The sequence below is a fragment of the Siniperca chuatsi genome, linkage group LG4, assembly GCF_020085105.1.
Source record: "Siniperca chuatsi isolate FFG_IHB_CAS linkage group LG4, ASM2008510v1, whole genome shotgun sequence".
NCBI classification, from domain to species: domain Eukaryota; kingdom Metazoa; phylum Chordata; class Actinopteri; order Centrarchiformes; family Sinipercidae; genus Siniperca; species Siniperca chuatsi.
In genome coordinates, this window is record NC_058045.1 from 33,376,434 (window position 1) to 33,396,662 (window position 20,229).

Below are 20,229 nucleotides of genomic sequence, written 5' to 3' on the forward strand. Positions count from 1 at the left end.
AACATGTCAAGCCAATCAACACGTCTGTTGGTGATGGAGCGGCAGGCATTGAAAGGCAGCAGTATTGCAGAGTTGCCCCCAACATTATCCATGAATGAAGAGCTGCTCTCATGCTGCATTCTGTCAACGGGTCAACAGGTCAACAGGCACTGCCATCAGCAGACACCAGGTGTCATGCATGTAAGCTACATAAAAATGTGACAAGACGCCCTGCATCAACCTATTAAAATGTACTGAATCGAAAAATATATTTTAAAATTCTTACATTGATTTACAGTTCAAGCATCTACAACTAAATGAACCATTCAGATTATTAGTGCGATTATTAGTTTTGATCGAGATTATTTGGAATTGTGTGACTGCTGTTGAGTGCTGGCTGGGTTGTATTGTTTTTCTGCCAACATGCCTGCCATCAAGAGTTGTATCGCCCTCATTTTTCCTTGATAATTTAGAAAGACTTTGTGCCTTGCAGATGTTGCTGAGACCTCTGATTTAAGGTCTGAGGGCAAAATTTTAAATGAAGGCATGTTTTCTACAAATGTGTGTTTTGTGTATTAATGTCATGCAAGGATTATGCCCACTTTATGCCCACAGATTGCAGGAATACTTCTGCCACACTGTGGTAGTACAATATCAAAGGGTTGGCATGTTGTCCTCCTAAATCAAATAATAGTTTTATCTATATATAGTTAAACTATATACTGTATATACAGTAGTTTATAGTTTTATTTCATAGTTCTGGGCTCCAGGCAAAGTAAGGAGGGCCCCCAAAGAAAATCTTGTTGTCTAGGCGGCCCTGACTGCAATCCATGTCCCCTGATGCCCCCAGCCTCATTCCTGGTGATTTCAATCACTGTAACCTAAAATCCATGAGCAGCTTCTATCTGTACATCACATGACCTACTAGACATGAAACGGCTTCAGACCTTTGCTATGGACTGCACTGACTGCACTGTTTTTGTGGACTCTGCTGATGATATTAATGAGATGGTTGATGTTGTATCTAGCTATGTTTGCCACTGTGAGGACATTATTATCCCAACTAAGCATGTAAAAGTGTTTCCAAATGACAGCGGCTATCTAATTCAGTGAAAGACACACTACACAAGAAACAGATGACTTTCCTACATGGATCTGATACAGATGAGGCAAAAATTAAAAGAGAGGCCAGACGTGAAATCAAGAGAGCCAAGCTCCAGTACGAGGACAAACCTGAGGGAAATTTCTATAGCAATAATCTAAAGGCAGTATGGGATAGCATGAGATGGCCTATTAGTATTAATGGTTTCAATAGCAACTCTGAACTAGCTGAAGAATTGAATGGATTTTATTTGAGATTTGATGATGGCCCTAATTCTTATTTTGAAAACATATAGACCTGTCTAACATGCGGAGTGAGGACACTGTGTCTACCGAATTCACGTTCAACACAGTGTAAGAACAGTGTTTAGAAAATGCTAAATTGGACAAATCCCGGCCAGACAGAAGTACAGGGAAACTATTGAAAGTCTATGCAGAACAAGGCGATAATTTCTCCTGCCTCTTTAATCTATTCATAGAGCAGCAAAAAGGTTCCCCCAGCGTGGAAGGATTGTAGCAGTTTGACCTTGTTGGGGTGTCAGTCAGAGTGAAAATCTGACAAATATATGTATTTAGTTAAGGAGTCAAACCTTCAAAGGACCCACGTCTTTCAAACATAGCCCCTACTAACAACCAGGAAGTTTCAAAAGGATTCAGCAGACACAATAAACCCGCCCACACAAGCATTTGCAGTCCAATCCGGTGTGTTAAACAACCCCGTGCCCCAAACAAATCCTACAGTTCAAATATCAATAAATGAGTCTCTTCAGGATCCCATCAGACACCCAAAAAAAAAAAACGTTGGCCAACGAAACTACACCCAGTAACGCTTCTTGTGTTCAATAGACACTTTTTTCCTGTCTCCGACAACGGAGTTACCTCCTATTTACCGGCCAGTACGCCGATGGCGACTCCAGGGAATAAGTCCCATATGTGATGATGGCGGTTTCCTCGTGGAGACACGGAGGGAAGAGTGGAGTACTGGAGTAATCTGCTTCTGTAGAAGCAACAGCTAGTTAACAGGGTTGAGGTTACTAGACCCCTTGCAATTCACCTATACAACCAACAGAGGGGTTGACGATGCAACTGCCACTTTACTTCACTATTCGTATTCAGTTCAATTTTATTTATACAGCGGCAATTCATAACACAAGTTTTCATTGCACTTTTCCTACAGAGCAGGTCTAGACCGAACTCTTTATATTATTTAGGAAAAAATAAAAATGTAGTTGCATGAGGCTGACTGTTTCAGACGCGTCCTTGACTTCATTTAATCACGTCCTGCTTCGCTTTCTATGTGAACACAAGAGTCTCAGTTCAGTGTTGGGACCACTGGCACTCAACACATGAATTTATTCATTTGTTGGACTTTAACTGAACTTTTTTATCATGAGACCACATGCTTGTTTGTTATGTAAACAAAGGAAAACCATAGAACTCAGTTTCTCTCAATCCTCCAGACTTCACACCTACTGTAGGTGCAAACTCTCCCCATGGAACCAGCTTCCAGCTACCATTGGTCAGTCTGACCAGTGAACTGTGATGTCACCAGGTCAATTAGGCTGCAACACAATCGCCTGCCTTTGTCTTAAGATTTCTGGTTAGCTCACCGCTAACAGAGAGTAAGCAAGCTCTCTCTCCTCTTGGCCTCTTCACTGTAGCCGGACAGCAGTTCTGTCCTCCAGCATGTCCTGCTTGGAGCAGACACACAGCAGAACTGAACTCTCTCGGATCTAAAACAGCGCTGCGAAAACCTGCCTAAGATCCCTGCAACAAGTTTAGTTAGTGTGAACAGCTACTACACAAAGTACACACCGATCACACACATCCACTCCAATTTGACTTTTAACGGAGCCACACTCTTTATCAAACATGGCTTAGCCGCTATTTTGAATTACTTTTCTTTGTCCTTGCAGCCGTTGCCTCAGCCACCATTTTGGATCCAAGCAGCCACACACACACACACACACACACACACACATCATCTTTTAATAAATGCTTGTGTATAATTATGCTGGTTTCTTTAATGTTGCACAAGAGTGAATAATTTGCCAACCTCTTCTATGTTGAACTCCAAATCCTTCAGCTAGTTATTGGTGGTAATTCTGGTTATAGCTATTAATTATATTATTAATCAGAGTTCCAAATTGATAGTTTTGGAGACTAAATTAATTAGCTATCCTTTCTCTTGTTTAAGGGTGGTGCCCCCAAGGACTTCATTCATCTAAGTTATTATTAACAATTATCACATCAGATACTGGAGTTGGACTCGTTACATAGCCAGAAGCCCTCACCGGCTACGCTTAAACAGTGTATGTCGCTACAAACTGAATACAACCTCTTGGCAACCCAACAAGCTGAATGTCTGATTTCTAAATTGCAGTGTGGTTTTATGAACATGGAGAGAAGGCTTGAAAACGCCTAGCCCATCAGCTATGTCAGCAAACAGTTAATCAGGCTATCCCTGTGATATGTGATGAACAGGGCCTAAAACACACACACAATGCAGAATAAACCCCTCCCACTGATTATTTCACCTGATCAAACAGGTTTTATTAAGAACCGACACTCCTTCTTTAACATCAGGGGCCTTGCAAATATTCTTTATAGTCCTTCTTCAGCCAGTACTCCAGAAGTGGTTCTTTCACTGGACACTGAAAAGACGTTTGATCTGGTGAAATAGGACATTCTTTTTTACACTCGTGGATTGAAATTCTTTATTCATCCCTGCTGGCTGCTGTGTGCACTAATAATAATATATTACCCTTTTTTGAGCTACAGTGCCACTTGCTATAGCTCTGAGAACTACCGTCGACATCAAAGGAATCCAGAGGGGGACATTAGAACATAAAGTGTCACTGTATGCTGACTATATGTTACTGTATATTTCTGATCCATCTTCCAGTTTTCCAAACGTGTTAAAGTTTCTTAATGAATTTGGTCAGTTATCTGGCTGTAGTCAACTTCCAGAAAAGTGAATTAATGCCAGTTGGGACTGTAACCCCCATATGTTTCTCTCTTCAACACCTTTTAAAAAATGTAATATTTGGGGGTTTGGATTACACATAACTAAAAGGATCTTTACAAAGCTAACTACCAACCTCTTTTGTCGCGTGTGAAGCAGGACTTTGCTCGTTGGGATTGATTATCTCTCTCTTTTGGTGGAAGGATTATCAAGATGACTATTTTACCCAAATTTCTTGGAATGCTACAAAGACCCCGTAAAGCAGGGGGCATGCGACTTCCAAATTTTCTGTACTATTATTGGTCAACTAACAGAGCAATGTTATACTGGATAAGAAAAACCGCCAGCTGGGTAATTATGGAAAGGTCACTCATTCAATCTACGTCTTTATCAGTACTATGCGCTAAGTTGCCACTATCACAGTCTGTGTCTAACTTCACATCAAATCCGATTGTAAAGTACACTACTAGGTTTGGTATCAGTTTAGATGCAATTAAGGCGGCTGCCTGAGTATCTGTTAATAGCTAGTTTCACCTGAAACTGACCTAATAGTTTCAAGATGGCCCAGTAATCAGTAATCAGGCCTCAAACACTAATGATGTGATTGGCTCCAAGGTGATAATACACTCTGACTTTGCTGCACCAGTAGCAAAAATAAACATGTTCATCCCCTCTACAATAAACTCAGCATCTGATACATCACTGCGTGATCTCTGCATTGATAGCAGTTATGACGCTTTCGATCAGTTAGTTATCCCACAGGAACACTTTTACAGGTGTTTGCAGCTCAGAAGCTTTATGACCTCTCATTCCAGCTGTTTCCCCTCCTGCCCCCCTTTTGGATTCTGTTCTTGTGTCACGATTAAGCTTCAAGCCGGGAAACAGGGAGAGGACCCAAACGCAGCAGACAGACCAGGTTCAGTTCAAACAGTTTTTTTTAATGAAAAGAACAAGGCTTACTCAGGTTACAGGCAGACAGTGGTCACAACCAGATAAGCAGTCAAAAAAGACCAACAGGGAGCCGGGGAAAAAAACAAATTCCAAACATCCATAAACAAAGGTACACCAGAAACAGAGCATAAATCCAAGACACACAGACAACACAAGTACAACGATGATCTGACACAGAACAAAGGAAGGACACAGACTAAATACACTCAGGTAGGGCAGACAACGAGACACAGGTGGAACCAATGAAAGCAATTAAAGACAGGAAGCAAAACTACCAGATACAAGAGGGAGGGAGAACATTACAAAATAAAACAGGAAATAACAGGAAAATAAAATCTTGAAGAAATAACAGGACAAAAAAACAGATTGGGAAGAAGAGTTCGATCCTACATGTGAATTTAAGATTGCACACCGCCGTCACTGGTGGAAAAGATTAACAGTGAGTTCGATCCTACATGTGATCGGTGGAAACGGTACTCGGCCACCTTGTATGTTTTGGTCATGTCCAAAATGATTACATTTCCAGGGGTTTAATATTTAAAACTTTTTCAAACATTAATGGACAGTCTGTTGCTCCATCTATGTCCATGGCAGTATTTGGAGGAACTCCCCAGGATGTTAACCTAAGCAGAGTCCAAGCGGATATTGTTGCTCTTTGCTCGTTTCTGGCCAGAAGGCTCATTTTGTGCAAATGGAAGGACTCTTCACCTAAAACATAAGGACACTGGATTAAATATGTTATGTACTATTTACAATTGGAGAAGATCTGCTGTTTTGTATGTATGTAATATGGAGGCTGAAGAATTGTAGTGAGGTACACTACGCTCCACTTCTATTCTTCTTCTTCTATTGGTGGAGCAGTCGGGGCCAGGCGAGGGAGAGGAGCTACCAGAGAAGAAGAGGACAGAGTGGAGCAGAAGTAATGGAGGTTTGTATTTCTAAAGTTAAAGGGAGTACTGTTATGCAGCCTAGAGGCATTTTATCTTTTGGCAGCACGCTTCTTTAGGCCGGCGAAACCGACTTACACTTACGACAGTACACTGGTTTCCCTCCAGGCCCTCTGGCATGTTCATACAGTAGCACAAGTACTCACACACCTGTGTATTCATCATCAAGGCATCAAACCAAATGCTATTTATTTGTCGCATTTTATTTTATCTATGATTTTTTTATATTTTTATATTTTCTCTACAATTACTAAATTTTGTTTATATAATCAGTATATTATTAGTATTTGTTCCATTGAAGTGTGAACTCTGCAATAACAAATTAATAAAAGATGATCATCAGATGTACCTGCTGTATTTATTGCAATAACATACATTAACATAAACATGTACTTGTACAATAAGTATGACAGTACTTCCCTGCAGTGTCAGTACATTTTCATTACCACTTCAGGTTATAATAATGTATATTTTCCATCCTTTTCAACGTTGAGAACAAAACGAGAAACCATCACCATCACCTGCAGCTTTTAGTGAACAAACAGACATTTTGGCAGCTTATTTGGTCTTCGACTCGCACAAAGACAGAATAAGCTGTCGAAACATTCGTCTGTTCGAACACTAAGAGCTGTGAGTTTATCGATGTGCTCCAGCTCTTTAGTCCTGTGGTCCGCCTGAGAAGCACCTGAAGAAGCGTGGTGAACTCCGATCTGGATCATTCCACATCAGCAGCTGCATGGAAAACTGGCCCTGTTGAAGACCATTACACATTAAAGTTAATAAACTATTATAGTTTTTATACAGTTTTGTGAAAATAATGCTATTTCACCAAGAGTATGAGGGTAAGTTAATATGCTACAATATAGGCTGTGAGTTACCTAGACCTCTCCTGACAGTCTGATGTGGCTGGTGCAGGTATGGGGGCACCAAACCAAGCCCCCGAAGGCTCGAAGGCTCCTCCTTCGAGGCATCCCCACTCCACGTGTGATTTTCCTCTTTACAGTCCCGGCTTGCAACTCAGAGATGTAGCCGTAGGCTTTTTTCAGATTTCAGGGCGTATCGTTTGCGTTTCTCTTGTTCAGGAGCGGCGACTTGAAAAGGTTTTCCCTTCATGGGAGTCGATGTTGCGGGACCTCTTTCATAGCTGGAGAAACAACAGCAACGTCAAGAAAACTATGCATCGTATCAGGTATAGGCACTGCACAGTTCTGATTTAATTATTAGCAATAAGCATAAATAAATATTTTCCACCAGGACTGTAAAGTTTGGCTAACGTTATGTTAGTGGTTGGCTGACATGAGCATTTTTGTTTAACGTTACACTTTTACTGGCAATCATTTTCAGCAGCTGTGGGCTGGCCTCGGTACGTCTGTTGGGTCCACATAACAAAGATAAATTCTAGTTTTGGCGCACACATGCAAAATTACAATCCGGGTAGCAATCAGGTATTTGTCAGCATTGACACGGGGAAAAGGGTTACTTGTGTTGTTAACTCTGCCCCTGCTAGTTTAACACGATGTGTGACTGGAGTTAATCAGTAAATAAACAGTATTATTGAGTGATGATTCTGTTGTATTGATGAATTAATGATGAATCATACTGAATTTACCATGTGACACATTATAGTACAGATAATTAATGACTACCTTTAATTGAATAATGAACAGTATTTCTTCATGTTATGGTTAATGAAACAGACATAAAACTTTATTAAAACAGAACTTTATTGATATATTCTCAGTGTTTCCATGGTGACTCTAATAGTAAGAGTCCATGATGCGTCTCATGCTCATGAACCTCATGTTGCTCATGCCCATGTTCATGAAGTTCCTGTACTCTCCAGGCCTCATGTACATCATCCTGCCTCTGTAGTGGGGCTGCTCGTACATCAGCCAGTGTCCATCCATCACGTGACACGACATGCAGTTGGACATGCGGTAACGATCCATGATGTTGTCGCAGTCGTCCATCAGCTCGTGCATCTGGCCTCCAAAGTTCTCCCTCTCATAGATCTTCATCCTGTACGACCCGCGGTGCTGAAACACATCCATAATCAATAATCAGTAATCAGTCAGCGTTCATTAGAACACCCAAACTGTTGTCTGTAGTGTGTTTAGAGACAAATACGGACTGATTTCCTACGAAACCTGAATATAGGATAAAGATCTATAATGTGATTAAATATAGTCCAAATCGATTCACAGTGACGAAGAAGATTTCAGTGCTGTGCTGTGATTGGTTGTGCGGTTACCATGGGGATCATGCGGCAGGACCTGATGCAGTCGTTCATTCCCATCATGCTCATGTAGTCGGAGTACTCGCCCCTCCTCAGGAAGTACTGGTTGCCCATGAAGTTTGGGCGGTCGTAGACCATGAAGCAGCCTCTCTCCACCCTGCAGGAGTGACACCTGCTCAGGTAGGACGACATGTCGGCAAAGTCGGTGCTGCACTCGTAGGAACGGCCCTGGAAGTTCCTGTCCTCGTAGAAGACGATCTGACCGTGAGACAGAAGACAGATAGACAGACAGATTTGACTGATTGATGAAGTCTGAGGATCCTTCTCCAAATGATCAGAAATATCAGAATCAGAAAACTTTATTGATCCCCGAGGGGAAACTCTTTGATCCAGATCCCGGCGATCACAGCTGGGCTGATGTCATACAAACATAAACAACAATGACCTCATGAGATCAAGATGGCTGCAGGTTTCAGTCCTCAGTGCATGATGGGAAACACCTGACTATCCAGAGCTAACAGCTGATTGGTTTAGATGTTTGACAACATGATGTTTCTAGAAACTTTTCATTTTCTTTTAATTGGAGGGATTCAGATTTTATTAGTCTGATTTTGCTCCATGAAGTTTTATTCTGTTAACAGAACGAATGTTGTAGGCTGAATAATAATAAGAACAATATAATAATAATACATTCAGCTGATATTACAGATAGTTCTACTCTACAAGATAAACTCGTTTCACTCTTTAAGAGTCATGATTATGTTTTTATTGCAGGTGGTGATCATTTAATGTCAATTCAAAACTTCATAGTTCTGACAGCTGAGATATTTAAAGTTAATCAGAGCAGTGCCATAGCATATGGTTTACTATAATACTGGTATAATTTTTAATAGGATAAAAAAAGTCACATCGTGATAATGGCAATTACCGTCTTGTTGACGTAATGACGTCGTGCCGTTACGCACAGCAGCAACAAGCATTGCTGAAACGTGGAGGAGTTGCTTCCAAAACGGGAGCGACTTCAGCGGAAGTGGTTTAGTTACAAAAGATCAAGCCGTGTTTCCCGCACACAGACTCTCAGCCACCCAGGTGTGTTAACGGCGCCTTCTACGACCGCTTAACTAGTGGACAGTCGCACATGCTCTGCAGAGAAACACAGCAGTCTCCTACTCGTGCCAGGGTTCAGTAAAAGCTTGTAGTAAGTGCACATGTTGGTGCAGATCGTTTCCTCCTCCACATGCGGATCAGCTGCTGCTGGAAAACGGAATCGCAGGTGAAAAAGTCCGAAACGTGTTTTTTGGGTGACTTTATAAAACATGCTGCTGACGAAGACAGTCAACACACTCAGGCAGAAAGAGACCCAGAAAGCGGCGGGCAAGTCGCTGTGTGTGCACTCTGCAGTAAGACACAGGTGGAGGTGTGTGCATGTGTGTGTGGGGAACAGCAGGGGGAGCAGATTCAAGTAGTTTGTGAGGAAAATTACAAAAAGGTGGAGAATTAAGTAGAAGTGTTGAAATAAGAAATAATTTACTAGAAATAGGGTAGTGTATTCTTTCAAATATTATCTATATCATATTTTCAATAGACATATATATATATATATATATATATATATATATATATATATCATTATATATATACTATATATATGTCTGAAAATCGAGATGTTATTTTAGCGCCATATCGCCGGCCCTAGCTGTGTTTGTTGAACTTCTCTCCGACTGAAAAGATAAAAGATACTTTTACAGCTAAAACACTTTGTGAATTCCTCTCAGAGTCTTAAAGTCACAGCTGACACAAACATTATTACCACGAGTTTCTCTTAACTCTTCAGTGAATACAGCGCCGGGATCTGATCTAAGCCAACGTGAGTGTTTATGTGCATATGAATATGTAAATACTATATGCATGTGTTTATGTATATATGTATATTCATCAAATTGTGAGGCTATTTGGGGAAAATCTATGATTTGTGATTTTTACTGTAGAAATAAAAAGGACTTAACTGGAAATGATTCAGAAATTATTGACCTATAAAAGAAAGTTTTACCTAAAATTATGTTTTCACTTAAGTATTGTTGCTGTGAAAACATGAATCTCCAAAAGTTGAAGTTTGGTGATGAAGCATTTTTGGGATAATTGGACAAATTGTGAAAATATGTTATTGATCCTCAGAGGTGAGAAAATCATGTGACCTTTCACCTGAAACATGTCACTAAACTCAGAGATCCATGTTTTCCAGCTGTCCCATGTGTAGAGAGGTTCGGGAGAAGTGATGCATGCTGGGACTTACCCTGCTCATCATGTTCATATCGGTGGCGGACATGTTGGCGTGTTGTTGATGTGCTGCTCTGTGCTGAGGGAGGTGGACTGCCTTCACACCTGTGTGAGCTCACAGCTTTTATACACCTGAGCATCACTCGCTGCTTTGTGTTTCAGAGCGCAGAGTCAGCACACACACAAAGCTTCTTTGAAAGGGTTAACAATGACTCTGTGAGGCCTGCAGCTGCTGTTTCCACCAACACCAGCACTTTGTTAACCTGTTCAACTCTGAACAGCAAACAACACACCTGTCTGCACCTTTAAACCTTCACATTACACTGAAATTAACCTTTAAATCCCTTCTTCTGAACTGAGTTTCCTGCTGTTACAGCTCTTTACTGATCCCACATCATGTTCACGCTGTTCATACAGGACGTTTTCATTAAACACGCACACAGACTGATGACAGTTTACAGCAATAATCAGCAGAGTTGTGAAGTGTGAGGAGTCGTGTTTGTCATAGACAATGTTAGTGACTCACAGTCTGGATCAACATGAAACTCTCCCGGTTGAATCATCAGAACAAAAGATGTGTTGGAAAATATCTGGTTCTTTGATAAAAAGTCAAAGGTACAAGAAGCCTGTGGACAGAAAAACTGAAGAGAGAGAAGTCGACTACGACTCCCAGGGTGCATTTCACTAACAAACAGCCAATCACAGAGCTTCACATTCTGTTACGAAGCTAAAGATGACGCTGTTGAGAAAACTGGAAACAATCTTTTAATTTCAGGGTCAGTTGTTGATGAATTCAGTTACCATGGCGACGTGTTTTGTTCTCAATTGCACGACGAAGCTTTTTGAATTCACTACCGCTTTGATTCGCTCCTCTGACTGGATTCTTCTCCATAGCAACAGTGACGGAGGCTCATGGGTAATGTGGTATTTAGAGCAGACAAAACCTGACTGGTCCGAAACATCCATCCATCCATCCATTTTCTACCGCTTGGTCCCGTTAGGGGTCGCGGGTGACTGGAGCCTATCCCAGTGACTTCGGGCCTTAGGCAGGGTACACCCTGGACAGTGGCCAACTCGTCGCAGGGCTGGTCCGAAACAAAGTGTAAATAATTGAACCTGGTGGTCAGATCAAAAACCTGTGTGATGGTTTCATTATCAGGAGAGTTTCCGTGTTCAGTCACACTCAGGACATGAAGATGGCGACAGCAACAAAATAATCATTCAGCACAACATGAGTACAGTAATAAAACAACAATATCATAAGTGATACTGATTCTAACCACATTTTGAGTCATGCAGAGCAGCAATAAACAATAAGACATAAACAAAATAAGATAATCAAAATGTTGATCTCGATCAAATGTTAAAAGATAGCATTTATCTTCCTCAGAAGATGCCAGTTGTCAGATGTTTAAATTTCCATTATTTATGCCGATTTTAAGGTCTCCTCATCAACATGGTGACCTGAGCTGACCGGTTTGACGTCCACACACGAAGACGTGAGTGTGAAACACCAGACTTTTAAAAACCCACACACACACTTCTATATTATATTATCATTATTATTATATATTTTAGCAGACAGACTGTTTTCTCATGGTAGTAGTAATGTTACTGTTACAAGTAAATGTACTGTGATACACAGTGAAGTTACACTCAACATGGTATCACTTTCAAAGCAGAAGAATCGCAGCAAAATGTTTCAGTGTCTCATTTCAGCACAACAGAAATCACATCAAACCCTCAACTAAGGTTCGTCACATCTTAGCCGGATCAAAAGCAACATTTGCCCGTCGAATACAAACAGACCCACATTGTGAGGACTGAAAGATCCTATTTTCCAACTCTGACAGTAGAAACAGCTCCACCTGCTGGAGACACACGAGCACACGTCACCTGTGATACCCATCAGACAGGGCTTCGTGAAGCTACAGCAGGTGGATTCAACAAAGTCTGACAGCTGTTCTCAGAAGATCATCAGTGTCTCAGCAACAGGAAGTGCTCGCTGACAGAATAAACAATAACTGAACATGAATGAAACTGAAACCAGCAGAGCAGCAAAGATCGGATAATATCTGGCTGAAGTGTGTGGGTGTCGACGTAAAAGAATATTACACTTCCTCCAACCGATCAGGCGCAGTATAGATTCATACATGACCAGTTTGTTCTGATCTTCGGCTCCTAAAAACTCCACCGATCAACCTGCAGGACAACCTTCACTTTCTACTTCCTGCGTGAGTGTTTAAGACAGTTTTCTCTTCTGATGAAGTCGATTGTTTGTTAGGAAGTAGCTTCTAAAACCTGAAACATACTGAAAGTAAAAACTTTATTTGAAGTTTGCAACCATGTTTCCAAGAATAAAAGTATTCACAGTCTTCAGTCAGATTAAAACTCTTTCTGGGTTTTCTTTATATTCAGTTTGTCAGAAAGGTCAAAGGTCAGGTTGCTGACGAGTCACACAGAGTTCAGACCGATTTACAGGCAACATTTCCTCCTTAAAGCTGCAGTGGCTGTCAGGTGGAGGGGAGGAACTAACTGATGTTCAGATTCAGTGTAATGTCCATTTCCACTTCACAGAGAGCAGAACTGTTAACAACGGTTGTCAGTCTTAGAGCAGGGAGTTATTTTAAGAAACGTTCGAACTAAAGGAGGAAACTAACTCTGCAGCAGCGCCGGTGGCAGTAATGCACCTTAACCAACTAAACAGCACATTATTTAAAATGAGAAAACATGATGTAATGATTCACTGTCAGACAGAAGATACCTGATTCAACCTCACAGAGATTCTACTTTCATTTACGTGAAGAAGTTCAAGAGATGAATGTTACTTATTTTAGTTTCATTATCTGAGGAGAAACAAATCTGATTAAGAGGATGTGAAAGTTTTGTGCTCTTGATTATTTCTATTTTATTTATTAATAGTGGTTTAAATTTAGAGTCCGTACCAGTTGGTGGCAGTAATGCACCATTCTATTGTTTACCAACCACCAAAAACATCAAGAAGAAGAAGAAGAAGAGGAAGAGGCGGTCCATATCTCATATTTCAGTCTGAAACATCAACGCTGAGCTCTGCTGTCATTTAACTGTGTTTCAGTCTGTATACAGTCACAGCAGGCCGTTACCAATACAGCGTTCATACTGACATCATCATCCAACTCACCTGTACCTGACTGTTCTGTGACATCATCATCCAACTCACCTGTACCTGACTGTTCTGTGACATCATCATCCAACTCACCTGTACCTGACTGTTCTGTGACATCATCATCCAACTCACCTGTACCTGACTGTTCTGTGACATCATCATCCAACTCACCTGTACCTGACTGTTCTGTGACATCATCATCCAACTCACCTGTACCTGACTGTTCTGTGACATCATCATCCAACTCACCTGTACCTGACTGTTCTGACTGTTCCCCAGATTCCTGTTTCAGACTGTGGATCAGTTAGTTAACCCTCTCCTTGTGCCCCTGCTGAGTGTGATGCTGAATGTGAAAAGTTTCTTTTGCACTTTGCTGGAAAGGTGGAGTTAATAAGATCTGATATCACCCCCAATCCTGCCTTTTTAGATGTGGATCACCTGCTCAGGGATCCTTTGAGCAATTTTTCTGCTGTTACGCTGCCTGAACTCGCAGACATCGTGTCCTCCAGCCCTCTGGACAAAGTCCCAACTAGGTTTTTATTGGAAGTTGGATTATTTTACATATTTTACAAATTATTTTATTTATTATTAGCTCGCTGTCTACTGGCTGCGTCCCAGATCACTTTAAAACAGCTTGTGTCCAGCCAGTCCTAAAAAAACCTGGGCTTGATCCCACCCTCCTGGATAACTACCACCCAATCTCCAAACTGCCTTTTATTTCAAAGATTCTTGAAAACTTGTATCTAAGCAGCTCCTTGCTGCTGTGGAAAACAATAATACCTTTGAAAAGTTCCAGTCTGGCTTTCGTCAGCACCACAGCACTGAGACAGCCCTCCTCAAAGTCACTAATGACCTTTTAATGAATGCAGACGCAGGCATGTGTTCAATTCTTGTGCTGCTGGACTTCAGTGCTGCCAGTTGATCATGGCATTTTTTTAGACAGACTGGGTGGGCATATCTGGCACTGCACTAGGCTGGTTCTCATCTTATCTGTCCAATAGGAAAGTTTGTGTTAGCATTACAGTTTTTTCTGAATGCTTAAACCCTAACCCTGATTCTTATAGCACAACTTCTAAAACTATTAATACTTATAGCAAAACCACTCACTGAGTTTGCAAAACTAAAAGCACAAACACTGCTTGCAATTTTGTAACACACACAAAACTGCAATTGCAAAACTGTAGGTACAATCCACTGCACAGCACTCTTTTTGCAGAACTGTAAACACAACTCACTGCTTTACACTCAATTTCCAAATGATTAACACTCCTAGCAAAACTATACACATGTATGGCTGTTATTTACACTGTTCTGCCAACTGGCTGGCACACCGTCACACGTGAACACTGTTTTAGATCATTAGTTCACTTTGCAATCAGCCTAAGCAATATAAATAAGCCACAGGTAAGCTGTCCATGTGGAGTACCATGGAGGGAGCAGGAAGAGTGAGAAGAGTGAGAATTAGAGGAGGCCGAGGAAGAGGACGTGGAGGTGAAGAAGTAGGAGGAGGAAGAGGACGTGGAGGTGAAGAAGTAGGAGGAAGAGAAGGAGAAAGAGGACGCGAAGGTGAAGAAGCGAGAGGGAGAGGACGACAAGGACAAGGAGGTAAAGTTAGAGGAAGAGGACAAGGAAGAGCAAGAGGAGGACGAGGAGAGGGAAGAGGAAGGGTAATCCACCATGGAACGACCCTGAGGGAAGCTGGCCAACGGGTTCAGCCTAACTTGAGCCGCTTCACTGTAGCAAGCATCATAAGGACATTTCGAAATGAGAATCGGTTAGTACAGTCACTTTGCACTAAGCTTTGTAGCACTGCCTTACTCTAATGCGAAACACAACAATACCATACATGTAAAAATACTGAAATTGTTACTTTACAGAATTGCTAGACGTCCAGATGCTGGCGGCAGAGGAAGAATGCTCACTGCAGAACAACAGACCCATATAGTCAATATGGTGATTGCAAATGATTCCACAAGGCTACGAGAAATTCAGCAGCGCATAACTGAGGATGACACCACCTTCCAAAACATACACAATGTGAGCATTTCTGCATTAAGTCGTCCGCAACAGAATCCGAATGAAACAAATCTACAGAGTCCCTTTTGAAAGAAACAGTGAACGTGTAAAACAACTGCGATATGACTGTGTGACGGTAAGCTACAGTATCATTGGTACTGAATCTGGAAGTGCAGACTGTAGTACTGTGCACGAGCCTGCTGTGCTGCATTTGTTTTGTCTTGTCCAGAGAGCGATGGAGCTAGAGCAGATGCCATGGGTCATGAGCAGCTTTTTGTGGATGAGGCCGGTTTTAACCTCAGTAAAACCAGGAGACGTGGCAGGAACATTATTGGACACCGTGCCATCATCAATGTCCCAGGACAACGTGGTGGTAACATAACTTTGTGTGCAGCTATTAGTCAAAATGGTGTTGTTCACCATCATAGGCCCATATAACACTGCACACATTATTACATTCCTGGACACCTTACGTGACATGCTCACTAATGTTCAGAGCCCAGAGCAGACCAGATGTGTCATCATATGGGACAATGTTAGTTTCCAAAGGGCTGCTTTGGTCCGCAACTGGTTTACAGATCGCCCGCTCTTCACTGTACTCAACCTCCCCCCATACTCTCCATTCTTGACTCTGACTGAAGAGTTCTTCTCTGCCTGGCGCTGGAAGGTCTATGAGCCTCATCCCCATCAACGCATAGCCCTTTTACAGGCCATGGAGGAGGCATGTGGGGATGTTGACCAGGCATCATGTCGGTCCTGGATACGGCACTCCAGGAGATATTTTCCCCGGTGCCTCGGACGAGAGGACATTGCATGTGATGTAGACGAAATTTTGTGGCCGGACCCAGAGAGACGACACGATGTAAACTGATTTTTTTTTTCTCAGTGAAATTACTATTTTGTGTTTTGTCTTGGAAAAAAACACTTGTTGTTTTGTTTTGATATGTGTAAATAAACACCAGTACTTGAAGTTTGGATCCCTGTATGTTTACAGAACTATGACAAAAGTATGACCTCAAACTGACATAGCTTGTGCACAGAGAAAGCAAAAGCCAGATGTGTTTTTTATTCATTCCATCAGTGTGTAGTTGGCGCATTGTGTGCTTATTAATGTGATGGCTTGTGTTAACTGTTTGATACGAAAACACCATTTTTACGAAGGTTTGTAGAGTTAAGCAAGGTTTATTAGCTTTTGCAAAAGAGCTAAAATGTTTTGCTGATTTGGTGAAGGGTTTTCTTATTTATGTGTAGTTTTGCAAAAATAGCCAGAGTTAAGCAAGGTTTATTAGCTTTTGCAAAAGAGCTAAAATGTTTTGCTGATTTGGTGAAGGGTTTTCTTATTTATGTGTAGTTTTGCAAAAATAGCCAATAGTAACAAAAAATGTGCTCAAGCCATTAGAAAAAACTGTAATAACTTCATGTCATCCTTTTCCCATATGAAGTACGGTGTGCCTCAAGGTTCAATTCTGGGACCAATACTGTTCTCCTTATACATGCTTCCTTTGGGTGATGTAATCTGCAGACATGGTATTTCTTTTCATTGTTATGCAGATGACACACAGTTGTACCTCCCTGTCGAGCCCACTGACCTCAGTACGCTGAGCTCTCTGCAGGACGGCCTGTCTGACATAAAACACTGGATGTCAATAAATTTTCTTCAGCTCAACTCAAATAAAACTGAAATCCTTGTTATTGGGCCCCAACACATCTCTAAACAAATACTGCCATCTACTGGTAACCTGTCACAATATATCAAGCCTGTTGCAAGAAATCTTGGTGTCCTGTTTGATAGCAGTTTATGTTTTGAGCAACATATCACTAAGCTTGTCCAATCATGTTTCTATCACCTCAGAAATATTGCAAAAATACGATCTATTTTAAATCTTAGTGATGCAGAAACTGTTGTACAAGCTTTTATCTCCTCACGCCTCGATTACTGTAACAGCCTGTTCACTTGTCTTAATCAAAAAACTCTGAAACGCCTGCAGACTGTACAGAACTCAGCTGCTTGGCTGTAAACCAAATTACTAATACTAAATACTAATAAATGGACATAGTAACAGCTGTAGGATGGAAATTCTAACAGTTATTTCTCAGCCAAGTATCCTGATAAAACAGGCGCAGTGAGACCTCTTGCCTGACTGATGAGGTTTCACAGGAACTTCAGACTGTCTCACTTCATATTTCATCTGAAAGCAGCAGGACTGTCTGTCGGAGAGCCGGACCTGTTTGGCTCCTCAGGAACCGCTACAGTCTACCGTCCGGTGCACATCACAGCGTGCAAGCCTTTGTTAGTCAGGGACTTTGTTGTAGGCCGGTCTACATGTTGTGTGTTTGTGAAACTGGGGCCCAGCAGAGCCACGAGCACGTGCTCCTCGCTCTCCTTCCAGTTGAACAAGCTGACTGTTTGAGATGACGTCATGCACACGTGGGCAACGATAAGCTCACGAGATCGAGGCGGCTGCAGTTTTTAGAGCCAGGCAAGACCCGGGGCATGATGGGAAACGCCTGGCTGTCGCCACATCTAAGAGCTGATTGGCTCTTAGTTTGGACCACAAACACCACCTTTTGTAGAAAATGTAATAATCCTAGTGTAACTGTAATATTTAACACTAGATCGTTGTGCAATGAAGGTTTAATCTGTTAAACATATCTTGTTGATAATAATAATATTAATAAAGGTTATTAAAATGAGCAGTTACAAGAAAAGAACAAGGATAAAATACAGGAAAGACAAACTTAGACCACTGTGAAAAGTATGAACTTTTTATGAACTCAAAACCTTGAACCTAAAACGTATCATCAATTCATGGTACAGTTTGTTTTTCTGTTTCTTACATTTGTGAGATCACATATTAAATATCACTAACCACATCTCACATGCCCATTAAGATGATTAATACAGATTTACTGATAAAGCCTTTACATATAATCCTGAACCAGACAGGAAGCCAGTGGAGGGCAAAGCTGGTGATGTTTCTCTCAGCAGTTAAAAGACGAGCAGCTGCACTTTGTAGTAACTGAAATGAAGCCGGGTTTCTGTCGGAAACATAAAATCCAGAGAGGCGAAGAAGTCATTCAGCAGGAACGTCCTGCTTGCTGGCCGCCTGGATTAATCAGAGCCGGTGATGAAGCACGACCGGCGGGCGAAGGTTCCCGTGGTCCACGCCGCTTCTGCGGACCCGCATCAAGGTGTCGTGTTCCTGCTCGACAACTGCTATTAATGCCATTATGATTCCTGTTATTGTTGCTTTGTTAATATTGATATTACCACAGCACAAACTAACTTTAATCTAAATATAAACTCGACTCAACTCTTTTGGTGTTTGTGTGCGAGCAAAAATCTGCAATAACACAAACTGACTGACTTAGACAAACAGACATACGACAGACACATTAACTGCTGTTAAACAGTCTAAAGTAAAGACAGAGGGATTTTAACTGGACGCTTTTATTAAAAATCATTTTGGGTTTAAAGTTTTGGCCTTGTAGAAACAGAAAACTACAGGAAATACAGAACGAGGAAGTAAAAAAAGTTGCAGTCACATGGTTTCATAATTTCACACTTTTAAACTGGAATCAAAGTCACTTTGATTTTTTTTACATTCACGAAGACATTCAACTGATTTAAAAACTCAAAACTCCAACTTAAAACTTTTACAGCAGTTAAACTTTACTGAAGGTTTAATGAAACGATTGTTTGTTTTCTCATTTGATGAACCAGCCAATTAAATTCATTTGTGTCAAATCAATCAGTTTGATCAGTTTCAGCTGCTTCCAACTTATTTTCCAAACTCACATTTTAATGGACTTCATGAGTTTTACAACTCTTAAAAGGATCAAACTGTTTTTGAACATTTTATAGTTCATTACCTGTTTAAGGGTGCGTTCAGGGACGGTTAGACGTCCAAACATTCAATCTCAGAGCGGTTACATATAAACAAATAAACTCTTTGGTATCATTCAAACACAAGAATCTAATTTTGGAATGAAAATCTTAAATTTTTGGTCTTTTTCTTCTCTGATTGTTTCAGGTCACAGAAGAAACTGTTGACTTCATATGACGATCATAGGGCAGTGTTCTCACTTCTGATTGGCTGCTGAGGAAAGGTCAACAGCTCAGATTTAACACACAGATCAGGTTAAAAATTGGGTCATGTGCCTTTAATTCATCTCACTCTGACGCTCTGAATATGACCTTTGACCTTAGAACAGACAGGTGCTGTAGACGGTGACCTTTGACCTTAGAACAGACAGGTGCTGTAGACGGTGACCTTTGACCTTAGAACAGACAGGTGCTGTAGACGGTGACCTTTGACCTTAGAACAGACAGGTGCTGTAGACGGTGACCTTTGACCTTAGAACAGACAGGTGCTGTAGACGGTGACCTTGTGGCTGATCTCCTGCAGCAGCTCCTTCACGGCAGCCTCCAGCTCCACCAGCTGCTCCGCCTTCACGTCCAGAGTCCGCTGGTTGTCTTCGTAAGACTTCTCCAGATCTGAAAAACACCACGTTTTATCACCGTTTACTGTACACAAACAGAAATGTTAACAAAACCTTTTTTACAGCAGCGTCTGAAACGTCGGCTGTGTCTAACGGTGGACTGTTGTGA

At 41.4% G+C, this 20,229-nt stretch overlaps 2 protein-coding genes across 8 annotated transcripts in view; both read right to left on the reverse strand.

Annotated features, from left to right (window-relative positions):
* Positions 1-7,649: 7,649 nt before the first annotated feature.
* Positions 7,650-10,577, reverse strand: LOC122874257 (gamma-crystallin M2-like). Its single transcript, XM_044191858.1, has 3 exons — positions 10,473-10,577; positions 8,195-8,437; positions 7,650-7,979 (listed from the first exon to the last, which is right to left on the reverse strand). Exons 1-3 carry the CDS (start codon positions 10,503-10,505, stop codon positions 7,701-7,703), a joined length of 555 nt encoding a protein of 184 aa, XP_044047793.1. The 5' UTR covers positions 10,506-10,577; the 3' UTR covers positions 7,650-7,700.
* Positions 10,578-19,049: 8,472 nt separating this feature from the next.
* Positions 19,050-20,229, reverse strand: part of lamb1a (laminin, beta 1a) — a 40,850-nt gene continuing 39,670 nt past the window's right edge. Inside the window, exons 33-35 of one of the 7 annotated variants that reach the window (XR_006377725.1) lie at positions 20,006-20,115; positions 19,861-19,967; positions 19,050-19,822 (exon numbers count right to left, since the gene is read on the reverse strand). Coding sequence is in view for 4 of the 7 variants with exons in the window: in XM_044193696.1 (XP_044049631.1) it covers positions 19,900-19,929; positions 20,006-20,115 (140 nt within the window). In the remaining 3 variants the exon portion in view is untranslated. Of the gene's footprint in view, positions 20,116-20,229 lie in introns of all 7 variants that reach the window. The other 6 variants (XR_006377723.1, XR_006377724.1, XM_044193696.1 and 3 more) reach the window with 6 other exon arrangements.